The sequence below is a fragment of the Hirundo rustica genome, chromosome 1 (genome assembly GCF_015227805.2).
Source record: "Hirundo rustica isolate bHirRus1 chromosome 1, bHirRus1.pri.v3, whole genome shotgun sequence".
NCBI classification, from domain to species: Eukaryota; Metazoa; Chordata; class Aves; order Passeriformes; family Hirundinidae; genus Hirundo; species Hirundo rustica.
In genome coordinates this window covers 111366732-111378856 of record NC_053450.1, presented here as the reverse complement: position 1 = coordinate 111378856, position 12125 = coordinate 111366732, and the positions used below count along the sequence as shown (strand labels likewise).

The following is a 12125-nucleotide window of genomic DNA, read 5'->3' as shown; positions in this document are numbered from 1 at the left end:
GCTCAGAACACGTTGGGATCTGGTGCTAAAAGCTGAACAAGATAATGCTGCCAGACCTCAAGGGGCTAACACTGCTTGCATCTCGCTGCCTAGTCTGTACCCAGCAAGATGCCCTGACCTGACTGTGTCAGGGTTTAATGGGAAGTACCTGGTGATTTTACTCAGTGGAAGTATGTTTTCCTCAGGACTGAGCAAATATCTGAGGGCCTGACATGTCTCTGATCTCAGAAGCACATTGCTGTAGTACGTGGCAAACTGGCAGTGGTGCTTTGTTGGCTTTGGTCATTATTTTAGGGTAAATCTGTTAATGGGGGTGAGAGGCAGGAAGAGAGAGGCAAGGAGGCCAATGGAAGATCTTCTGCAGAGTGAAGTCAACTGTGGCTTTAGGTGTCATTGTGAATCATCAGCTGGGTTATATGTCTGATTTCTCTGACTCTTTCTCTTTTGGCAACACTTGTCTCCACTACACCCAATATCAGAGTACTTCCCCCTGGCAGTTTGTTTTCCATTCAGTATTTTTATATAGTGAGTGCCTGCATTTATGCATTCTTGTGTTTAATATGCATATACATATGAACTATAAATATTTAAGATAAAATGTTTAGATTTTGTGACAGAGGATGTACTTTGCACGTTTACGAAATTAATTCTGAGTTAGGAAATGTGTCCCACAAAGTCACTCTTTGAATGTAGCCTTTTAAAAACACAGCTTGAATGAATTTGGGATTATGCAGCTAAAGGCAGTTGGGAGATAGCAGATGCAGGTTTTCTCTCCTCCTTTCTTTTTTTCCTCAAAAGGAGTAAAATGCCTCTTCCTTGGAGTCACAAGGTAGGTTGGATTGTTCTTTTACTGCATCTTTACTAACAAATTAAGACCCTTTTAATATCAGGACTAAGGAATGCAGGAAAGTGTAAAAATTGCTAAAGAAGTTAGCCATCTGTTTATATTTTCTTATTAAAGAGGATTTTACTGGGGGAGGGTTATATTTCAGTAGTGGCATCCACAGTAATTTTAAAACTTCTTTTCCCCCCTCCCCATCTGTCTGTCTGTCTCTTTTATTTTCTTTGAAGATTTCAGATATTGAGAGCAGAATATCAGCTCTCACTGTTGCAGGCTTGAACGTGGCTCCCTGTGTTCGCCTGACAAGGAAACGGGATCAAAAGCAAACAAACCAGGTGCCAGAACATTATGTAGTATTCAAAAATACATTGGGGAAGTCTTGCCTCTTTCTCTATAATGGAGTTGAGTAATGCATATGTGTTGTTTACAGATGCATACAATAGACACGTCAAGACAGCAGAGGAGAAAACTTCCAGCTCCACCAATACAAGGTGAGCCTAAGGTGTTACATAAATGAGAGAGAGAGAGAGTGAGACTCTCTTTGTAAGATTCAAGATAATGTAAAAGCATCACCACTTTCTCTTCAGTGAAAGTTGTGACAGTAACAAGTAAACAAGAGCAGTGTCAGAAGGCTGGAAAAAGCAAATGAGGAATGCTGAGCACTTGCCCTGCAAGGGGGTTGCTGCTGCTGCAGTGTGGCTGGGCACCACACAGTGTGGCTGTCACCTTCCATGACCTACCACTTTCTAAAGTCTATTTTTGCTGATTTCAATCTGTATGAAATGGCTCAGCAATGTTCCTGGTATGTCGGAGAATGGCTGTGAAATGTCTTTATAAAATCAAGTGGGTTTTTTATTTCATGATTTTTTGTGGAATTTTAGTGTTTTTTTTTTTTAAACTCTGCAGTGCATTCTCTCTGAAAATTCTTGGGTTGGTTCACTGCACTATTCTTTTGTAATTCCACTGATTGACATGGCCTCAAACTAATTTATTTGGAGTAACGCAGCCTGCTGTTTTTAATTTAAATTAAATCCAGTTTTCCTCATACATCTTAGGGAAAGTTTTATCTGTCTAGAAGCTGTGACTCTTCGGAAGCGTTTTTATATCTGCTTCAATCTCTGATGTGAGAAATCTCCCCTTTTGTATTTTTCCCAGGTGAAAAAATAGATGGTTCTCCAGTTACCACTGTCAGAACATTTAACAGAAACTTCATGCTTCAAGGGTCTCTAACACAAAGAACTAAAGAGAGGAAAAGCACTGCCAAGGACTTAATGGTAAACAAATGTTTTTTAAACTCTGTTAAAAGCAGTCAAATAGAGAGATAGCACTATCTATGTAGGCAGCTGTATTTCAGCATCTTCAGAAATCTTCCCTTGATAGTTTGAGGGAAAAATAATAGAGACTGCTGAGGCAGCTCTTGAACAAATATGACCAGTGTCCTGGAAGATGTCTGACTACATACCAAAGAATAGCATCTCCTGAATGTCAGCCAGTGATAATGTAGCCTGGCTGCCAGGTCTCCAGGAATGTGCTACCCATATTTTTTAAAGAATAAATAAATTATTCATCCCCTGCATTTCAGACTTCTGAACCAGACCCCCACAGAACCAGCTGTGCATTGTAACTTTGCAGGTGAAAGTCACCTTTAATTTCACTAATTGCTGATAAATGTTCAAAGGTTATCTAAATGGAATGTAATGGGTAGACAGCTCACACACAGTGGCTCTGCAGGGTTTGAACAAAGAGGCTTCACTCAGACTACTCAGGACAGCTGTCAGTCATTTCTTCTACAGCAGCCATAGAGGGATAAGGGAAAAATACGACAGTCCCAAAGCAGTCTGCCACAGGATATGTGGGAAATACATGGGGAGATGAGAAGGGAAAGGACCCGGCTGTGTTCTTCAGCAGGTTTGTTTAGACCTTCACTCATATTTTTCTTTATGGTCCCTCTCTGTTCTAGGAACCTGCTATAGGATCTGCTGTGATGTACTAAAGTTACACTTCCCTACTGCCAATAACACACTGCCTAAGGCTGTACACTAGAGTGCCTTTTCTTAACAGCCATTGTGTATGTCCAGCTGAAAATGGACCCTCAAGAACCCACAGAGCCTCAGTTATAGGGCTTCATTTGGATACCTCACTGAGAAAGCTGTCCAAGTCTTCAGCATCGTGGTCTGCTACAGGAAACTCTGCCTTAAAGTTCTCAGAGGACTCTAGACAGGATGCTATGTTTCAAAAGCAAGGCTCCACATTTTAAGATGCACTTTTTCTCCCTATCGATTGTACTAAAGTATGTTGTCTTTAAACTGCAGTATGTTTTTGTACACTCAGTCAGTCATAATTATAGGCCAATTAATCTGCCAAAGCAGACCTGTGATTCATATTTGCTGGCCTCTTACTATTCATGTGGGCATCTGTCTTGTTGAGCAATAAGAACAACTCTGTGCAGTGTGTGCTGCTTTTCAGCTGCGTGGAAGGAGGGGAGAATCTGTGTACCTCGCTCTGCTCCCAGGGAGTCAGTGGGAGTCTTGGGAGGATTGGTAGGAGGAGGAAGACTTCTCTGTTCTCTGGGAGTACTTCTCACAGATTAAATGTTCCAGCTCCAGAGCTAGGGATATTGCTCTAGGCAGCAGGGGTGTCATGCTGAACCAGGAACTGGTGGCCACACATGTGGACCAGATGTCTGCTGAGTTACGATCCCAGTGTCTGGAAACATCTGAACACTGTTAAAGAAATAAACACCTTCATATGTCTTGTTCTTGGCAACATTGTCCACTTGGTGATGGCCAACCATGCTGTAGTTGAGAATAAATTCTGTCCAAACCTTTAAGATGGGAAAAAGGAGGTGAAAATGTTGGGGATGAGATCTCTGCTGACTAACTGGTGGTTGTGGGGTGGCTGCAGCTTGCAGGAGATTCCTTTCTGACATTCACTGGTGTTTCTGAGAAGGAGGCAAATGTAGCCCAGACTTCAGATCCTATACTAGTCTGGAGCCACCAGAGAGTAGCTGGGGCCTGTTGCTGGTGCCACATGCACCCCACTACTACTGGTCCACTCTGAATTGGATTGTGAATAGTAATAGTCCTTCTTTCATTTTTGAGACCCTTAACTGAGTCAAACTAGAAGGCCCTTTGGCAGATGCCCAGGAGGGAGGATACTGCTTGCAGGGTGTCCCTCTTCCCCTTTTGTGGGAGAACATTGCCAATTTGTGGTATTTTTGCTCTGAAGAATACAAAGAAGGTATTCAGAGGAGGTGATAATCCAGTAATCCAGTGAATCCCTTACCTTTCACACCAGTTGCAGAGCAGGTACCTAAATGCAGATGGGGTTGATGTGAAATGTGCTATGAAGGAAGGCATGGACTGGCAAGTTCCGCCTCAGCATTAAGGAGTGGTGAGCTCTCCCAGGAGCTGTGGGTGCCGGGAAGGAGGAAAGCTCCTTCATTCCCCGGGCTCCCAGTGAACAGCCACGAGCAGAGTGCCACGTTACCTGCCATGCAGCAGGAAAGCAGTTCCCTGGGACACCAGTGCAATGTGGTCAGGCAAATACAAGCAAAACTGGGCAAATTTCCCGACTAGGCTGGATTTAGGGGGGTGAGTTGGGAAGGCAAGGAATGGCTAGATGGGTTGATTGGAAAAACAGTGCCAGCTGAAATCTGCCATCCACATTTGACATCTAGCGTGTCAGTACTCTGATGTCCAGATGCATGTGAGGAGCCCTTGGAGTAAATACAACCATCTTCCCACTTAAGATACGTAAGTATCACTCCATTCATTCAAGGAATTTCCATCTGCCCAAAATCTGACCCAGTGTGTTCATTCTGGGTGAAATTAGGCCTTCTTTTACTCTCACACAATACTAGTTCTCTGAAATTGGTTTGCACAGATGTGAGGGAAGAATTTGGCCCACTCTGTTTAATATATAAATACATATATAAAACAAATAGATTTTATTTATATATGCAATCCAGTAAAGGAGATTAAACAGAGTAGGATGCCTAGTAATTTTTTTTGTTATTCAATCTCCTCCTCCATTGACTGTTCTCGTGTATGTATACAATACATTCCCAGGTTCTGGTTTATGCAGGTATGCGTGTTATGAAATGTCATTAATGGTGGTTGGTCTGCATATTCGTCTAATAAATAATAACTAATATTGTGTATGTAATATCAATACAGAAATTACTGATTTTAATAGAATAACTCTTTGGCTTTTGTTCTGTTAGCGTGATTTAAACAAGCCAACAAAGTTTGGAGTAGGTTGTTTTCCTTAAGAGGCATGACAAGCAACTATTATCGTGTTACAATGTTAAAATATTCAGTCTTCTTTGACAGACAAATGTGTACTGTGTAGGCATTGCAAAAAAAAAAAAACCAAAAAAAACCCAAAAAAAAAAAAAAAAAAAAAAAAACTTAAAAAAAAAATCCACCTGCTCTAAGGCATTTGAATTTTTACAAATGTTTATTGTGCCAAATATGTGCAAAGATATAATTTACTGTTTTAAAAAAATCATAAAAGCATATGTTATAGCACACAAAGAATTATTTTGTCATCAAGTGATTTCAATCTTCAGTGTTAATATTTATATTTAGATTAATTTTTATAAATGAAAATATTTTAATGGGTAAAATGAAGACTATATGACCTCTTTGATTAAGTCTGAGTGAATATTAAGCTTGCCTTGTTGTTGTTATCTGCATAATCACCAAGAATTATTGTCAAGAGGAATTATAAAAGAGTAAAAGCAATTTATGAAAAGAATGCCTTTTCAACAACTTGATTCATAAAGAAAACCAAAAAGTTCTTCTCTGTTGTTTGGATTTATGTGCACTTCAGCCCAGAAGTGTGCAGAACCCGCAGCCACCCACGTAACACTGTCACACCCAGGACATGGGCATTTCCACAGGGCTGCCAGGGTTTGCTGGGAGCAGGGGTGCATGCTCAGTTCACACCTCCTCCTCCTCCTCTAGGGCTGGGGTGGGAGCAATCCTGTTAGGAACATTTGCAGGTGAGTCTTCTCCAAACCATTGAGTCTGTTGGCTGAAATACCATCTCAAGCACAGCTTCTCATGCAGAATTTCTTGATCTCTCTCTGGGATTGCTACAAAAACTGAGCAAGAACCCTGCCAATAATCTTGGTCTCGCACTTCCAAAGTTTCTTGCAATTAATGCGGATCAAAATATTTATCAGCGTATCTTTTCCACCATGAAAGCATTCAGTAAAATGTGTGTTTTAGTAACACTTTGGGTCAGCAGCTTTGTTGTATTATAAATGGAAGTAACTCCCTTTTTATTGTAATAAAAACCCATCCCTTGCTGACAGGCCATTTGCAAAAAGAGAATGAAGGGTCAAGATGTCTGCACTGGTTAATTCAACCATTATTCAATTTTAGTAGTAATTTTCACAAAGCACAACAAGAAGTAGAAGTCCATTCAACTTCAGCCTTTGCAGAATGATTCATGGCCTAGATTTAACCATCAGTTATTACCTAAATTGTAAACTATCTCTTTTGGATATAAGCCATAGATTAAATTGTATTATTTCTGCTAATATTTATTAATCAAGATGAAACACATTGTAAGTAACACTTCTTATAAAAGTAATATAACAAAGTTACATTAACATGAGTAAATAGGGATATTGAGCTGCATCTCCAGGCTTATTGATATGGACTAATGGAGTATGTAGTACATGGCTTATGATCCTCAAAGAGTGACTACATCTTGCTCAGAAAATGTACTTGGAAATAATGACACTGTTTTAAAGGGCATCAGCTCATTCAAGCCCTTGCTCCTTTTGGATTACGGTGCATGATTATATGCAGTAGGCACAAAACTACTCCAAGGAGTTCAATTAGCCAATATTTTTTCTTCAGCAGGGAGAAAATACTTATCTTCAATAGGAGCTCCTCTTTGTTCATTAATATATCTCTCCAGCAGTACAGGAAGAATTATGAAGGGCCAGTGCATACTTCAGGAAGACATTCTTAAGAGTGGATGTTAACAACCTCTATAAAAGCTACACACAGAGAAGCAGCATTTCATGCCATTAATGCAGGTACATTAAAAATTGGTAAGAGCCTTTTTTCTTTCTTCCAACCATTGCTTTTTATTTTTACATATCAACAGCCATTGACTTTGAAATGTGACAGGAAGGTTTCACGATACATTTAACACTGCAGAGTTTAAATCCCAGCGCAAAAGCTGTGTGGGTTTTGGATAAACCTCACAGTGAACCTAGCAGTGAACAGGATCAGGAGATTGATGGGGATGCACAATTAAAGAAACATTTTTATAAGCAGTGGTGGCACTCACTGCTGGTGTCCATGCATTGTCTTTTACCTGCACCCTGAACATGTTTCTTTTTGAAGGTAGTTGCACAAGGAGCAGAAGGAAGAGCAGTGTGGGATTGCTAGGCAAAAGCAGAACTGTAGGTCTGAGGTGCAGGGGAGGGCACAAATCAAAGAACAGAGGTTGGGTTGCCACCTTGGGGAACAGAGATCACCAGTCACTGTCCTCTGTGTCCAATTTTTGCTCCCACAAAGCATTCAAGATGAAATCCAGGTGTCTGCTCACAGGCCTCAGGCTGCCATGGCTGCTTCTCAGCTGCCTCTTCCCAAAGCGACCGATGGGGCGAACACCACGGCCTACATACCAAAAAGGGTCAATCTCAGGACCTGGAATTCAAAGCATTGAGTGAGGATGTACCACTGCAGTTGGAGGCAGTGTTTCCTGAACAACTTGAGGATATTAGACAGCTTACTTGGAGCCCAGGAGAAAAAGAAAGGGAAAGGCCACCGCCAGACACAGCTTACTGATTGATGCCTTTGAAGATTACATTCCATGTGTAGAGCCCAAAGGGAGAGGATTCAGATGCAAAATTAATTTTCATCCATCTGGGCTGCAACCTGCATTTCTAACATGAGCCAAAGGGCCCATCCAAGTTTTCTGCAGTAGGTACCACGTACACTATTTCTACAGGCTAACAAATCCACTGGATTGCAGAGGGGGTTTCCTACATGAGAGGTAAACATGAAATATCAATTCTTGTTCACTTAGGAAATTGTTTTCATGGATGACTATTTTTTTTTCTTTTAAAATTCTGACACACTACTTATTTCTGTGGTCTAGTGCAGTTTTGGGGGAGGTGTGCAGAGGGTTATAGTTGTATTAAAAGACTGTAATATTAAATCAATTATTTAAAAAGTATTAAAAACTATATATTAAAAGATACAGCAGCAGGGAAATTCTAAAACACCCTGGAGATGATGGCACCCTAAGGTAATCCCAAATCATTCCAGAGACAGAAAACTATCAGGAACAGGAATAAATTTAAGTGCATTAAACATCATCCCTGTCACATGATAGTCAAGGAAGAAGGGTTTTCCCCTGTGCATTTTGATGCTTGGACAAGGAAAAATTAGATCTTGCTTTTAAATTTCTCCATAAATACAACTTTTAAGTCTTTCAGCATAGTGTTTAACAGCCTTCCTACTCAAAAAAACCCAAGAAATTTTCACCTGTGTACACAAAACCTGAGGTTCCCAACATCTCTATCCTCTTTAATGGGGAGAGGCGTGGCACTGAGCCCACACACCTTACTCTCCACAACACCTCTCTCCCAGTCCACCTACCATTATCAACCTACGCTCCTTGGGGGCAGATGAGATATCTTGGTGACTTTCTCAAAGATCTTTTGGATTGTGTTAGTTTAAACTTCGGATAGATACATGGTATCATTCCTGACCTGGATACTCTCAGCTCTTCACAGCATCTCTGAAAAGAGACACTTCAACCACTTGTATTTGAACTTTCAGATAACTCATGGTCCCAGACAGAATTGAAGAGGTCTGTAAAAAGAACTTAAGCTTCTGGGTTGTTGCTTTCTCTTTTTATTATATAGAAGCAGTTGTGCAGGTCTACAGAACACAGATGAAAATTTGGTGTTTAAATCTTTGATGTATACTGCTTTACATTTTCTTGTCTGTCCTTTGCGCATTAGTGTCTTCTCTGATATTTATCAACAATAAAGCTATTTGCCTTGGTTAATTAAGGGCTGTAAGAAGGACATGAGGGTCTGTATGTGCACTGACAAGTGCAAATGGAAGCACAGGTCCTCACACCAAGGTGACACCACAAAAACACCCGCGTGATTTGCTGTTGAACTTTGCCTGACAGCCCAGCCCTGATCCTTCTGGTGCAGCAGAGACTGTGGAGTCACCATGTCAGGTGACACATACTTACTTCTGTTGTCTATCTGATGTTTAAATGGCCTGCTCTGTCCCGAAGCAAAGCTGAGCGACACCAAGAGCATCAGGACATAGACAGTGACTAGCTTTAAGTGGTTTGGTGACCACTGGGCACCTGGTGTCCAGGAGATTGGATGCCACATGATGGAGCAGTGGTGGGAAGGCTGTAAGAAGAAGAGTGAACATGGGGACACGAATGAGTTAAAGCTCTCAAGGTGAAGGAACGTATCAACTTTAGCAGTATGTTCCCATCCATCAGAAGACATTTCATGGCTCCAAGCTCTGTGGAACACTCATGCTGGGGTTGTCCTGGCATTCCTGTTCAAAGGCAAAGGCTATGAAGGGCCATCTACTGAGGTAAAAACTGGAGAGTTTTTCCCTCCAGCAGTGAAAGCCTTCACAGGACACTCGAGTCCTGGCCCTGAGTTCACTGCTGATTTTATATGGCTTTCTGTATGACCACAGGCAGTGGCCACCAAAGTGTGTTTTACCTACTACCAGCATATTTTCCTTGCTTGTAAAATGTGTCTGACATTTGTGTTTTACACACCCTTTTTACAACTAAATGCATTTCAGTATGAATGGCAATGCTCCTCTTGTGCCATGACACCCCTTTTTTGCGAGCATGCAAAATCACAATTTCCAGTTACAGTTTCTACTGGTCTCAGTCCTGTAAATGCACCAAGATGCAACAGAATGAGAAATCTCTCCCAGCTTCCATACAATGGGCTGCAAAGAACAGATGTGCTGAGCTGGGAAAATTGCATCCTTCCCCAGGAAGGGGAGGGAGCCAGGCTCTAGTTACCACTTTCTGCATTTTGTAGAAGCTTCCTCACAGCAGCTCTCCCAGCTGTCACACCAGGACAGTCTGTCTTGTGACATGTAAGGTCTCTACATCTGACATCCTGGAACCTCTGCCTACAGAGCAGGAGCCTATTTTGCTTAAGCATCATGTAAGTGATGTAGATATATAGGCACAGAGGCTGTAGGAAAACCTCTCACCTATGCCTGTACAGCGGCTACTCTTTGTGTATAGGTGGAATTTTCCCCCAGTTGCTGCCAAAATCTTAGTCTGTTTTCAGTACAGGCAGAGCAGGAATGAAAACCTTCGATGCAAGGTGCTCCCAAACACACCAAGCAGGCAACACAGCAAAAACACGTGAAGAAGTTCCTTGTGTCTTGCACTAAAAAGCAGTCAAAAGTTCCTTCACCCCTAGTATTCAGTGAAGGTTTCTCAAGGGCTTTTACCACACTGAAAAATTGCTTATCAGGCAGCTTAAAGGAAAGTGATTTTAACTCATTATTTCAGAACTGCAAACTAATTTTTTCTAACTTGAATATCTTGTGACAATCTCATGAAAATCAGGACTAAATTATCTTAGTATGTAGAATTCACCCACATGGGGTGAATTCTGCCTTCAGTTTCAGCTGTGGTACCTCTCCTGTTGCTCCATTTTTAGCAACACCTTAGGTTCAGTGAGACAAAAAAGTGTTTTGAGGCATCTCTGTGGTGTGTTTACAGGGCTGCTGACAGGTTTTCAAGGTTACTTGCTCCCTGGTTTTGTGTCTTGAAATTTTTTTTTTTTTTTTTTAGCACCATGTTACAGAAAGAAGAGCTTGCCTTAAGCTCATTGTTGATGAAAGACAAAAATACAGAGAAAAAGTTTTAGCACACACTTTTTGCTAAACACTGCTGTGCTTCAGTCCCCACCAGCTCATCCTATGCCACTCCAGCCACTTTCTACAGGAGTGATATGTACTGAACTTTTGGTTCATACTGTTGTCCTGGCTAGGGTTTCTGTGAAGCACATCACTCCCGCTGCTCCTCAGTAAGTAACATGCCACCCTAAATAATCTGAGTGCTCAGCATCTCTAATCCTCCCTAATTTTTCCTACACCTAATTGTCCCACCACTGTTTATATGGGAAGAAACAGAGACTGAGGTACTGCCACAAACTTCACCCTGAGCATTTCTAACACCCAGCTCCATCTTGTCACTAAGCAAAAAGCCTGGTTACCTATGCACAGTCCTTTCAAGAGTCATGTGGCTGAGATGGTCTGTGATCTCCTCAGGTCCAGACCTGCAGCTTGCTTCCAAAAGGAAAATTGAAAAAGAACAAGGCCTCATACAGTCAAGCAGTGTGCTTCCATTTTCAACTATTAAATAAACATAAAAATTTTAAAACTGACTTGTTGCAACAAAACTTGACACAATTAAAAGTTTCAGGAATAATTTTGCTCCTGGAGCTCAGCAAAATTCAGTCACAGTAATTTGATCAACTTGCCACTTCTGGTTGGTGCCCAAGCAGAGTCTTTAAATTTTGGCTGAGCGACATGTGTGACAGAAGTCTGGCAACTTTCATCGACATGAGAGGGGAAAATTAAAGCCACAAATGAAGGTACACTGCAGCAGTATCACAGCTTGCCATGGGTCTGCTTCACAAGGAGTAGGAGACCAGCCTGGCTCTCCCTCTGGGCACACAGGGGCTCTTACCATACCAAACACAAGCTCTGCTGCAGATCCATCAGATATCCCCCCAGAGGTTGTCCTCTGAAGACAAAGTGCTGTTAACTCTTTACACCCTAAACCAGCATCTTTCCTGAGATCAGCGGCTGTGTACACCCGCTCCAATGCAAATGTGAAAAGCTTTCCTGTCCGAAAGCAGCGCTGGAAGCACCTGCGAGGGATCAGAGCCCGGGTGAGCGCAGGCCCGGGCCCAGGCTGGTGTCGGGACCGAGCGGGCGCAGAGATGCAGGGCACAGCACGGCCCGCGGGGACAGCCACCCTGCCCCGGCACAGGCGGCTTCGCTAACAGAAACTGGGCGAAAGTTACTGAGCACGGGGCACAGCTGTGTATGTTAACCCAGGTAAGCTAAAGCCCAAAAAGGGGGGGGAAAAAAAAAAAAAAATCAGCAAGAAAGAGCCTGGACAAGCGCTGAAGGAGACAGGGAAAAGCACTCACCTGTGTGCACCAAAGCTGCTTCTCAGGTAGTTGCTGCTCCAAGCAGAAGCAGGGCAGCTAACGGGGGCATGA

The 12125-nt window shown here is 42.1% G+C and overlaps 2 protein-coding genes across 9 annotated transcripts in view; one reads left to right on the top strand and one right to left on the bottom strand.

The window, feature by feature from the left end:
• Nucleotides 1-5189, top strand: part of MYRIP (myosin VIIA and Rab interacting protein) — a 211513-nt gene extending 206324 nt beyond the window's left edge. For 7 of the 8 annotated variants that reach the window (XM_040077677.2, XM_058422475.1, XM_058422467.1 and 4 more), the window contains 4 exons: nucleotides 1072-1176; nucleotides 1272-1332; nucleotides 1997-2115; nucleotides 2802-5189. In XM_040077677.2, coding sequence (XP_039933611.1) covers nucleotides 1072-1176; nucleotides 1272-1332; nucleotides 1997-2115; nucleotides 2802-2834 — 318 coding nt within the window. In that variant the 3' untranslated portion in view covers nucleotides 2835-5189. The remainder of the gene's footprint in view (nucleotides 1-1071; nucleotides 1177-1271; nucleotides 1333-1996; nucleotides 2116-2801) is intronic. The other variant, XM_058422470.1, reaches the window with a different exon arrangement.
• Nucleotides 5190-6171: 982 nt separating this feature from the next.
• Nucleotides 6172-9252, bottom strand: LOC120758907 (prolactin-releasing peptide). Its single transcript, XM_040077638.2, has 2 exons — nucleotides 9086-9252; nucleotides 6172-7518 (listed from the first exon to the last, which is right to left on the bottom strand). The coding sequence occupies exons 1-2, from the start codon at nucleotides 9231-9233 to the stop codon at nucleotides 7343-7345; spliced, it is 324 nt and encodes a 107-aa protein (XP_039933572.1). The 5' UTR covers nucleotides 9234-9252; the 3' UTR covers nucleotides 6172-7342.
• Between the last annotated feature and the right edge of the window lie 2873 nt (nucleotides 9253-12125).

Coding starts and splice junctions, on each gene's coding strand:
- LOC120758907 (XM_040077638.2), bottom strand. CDS start 9,233: ATGTGGCATCCAATCTCCTGGACACCAGGTGCCCAGTGGTCACCAAAC. Junction 7,519..9,085: donor ACATCAGATAGACAACAGAA/GTAAGTATGTGT, acceptor TTTGAATTCCAG/GTCCTGAGATTGACCCTTTT.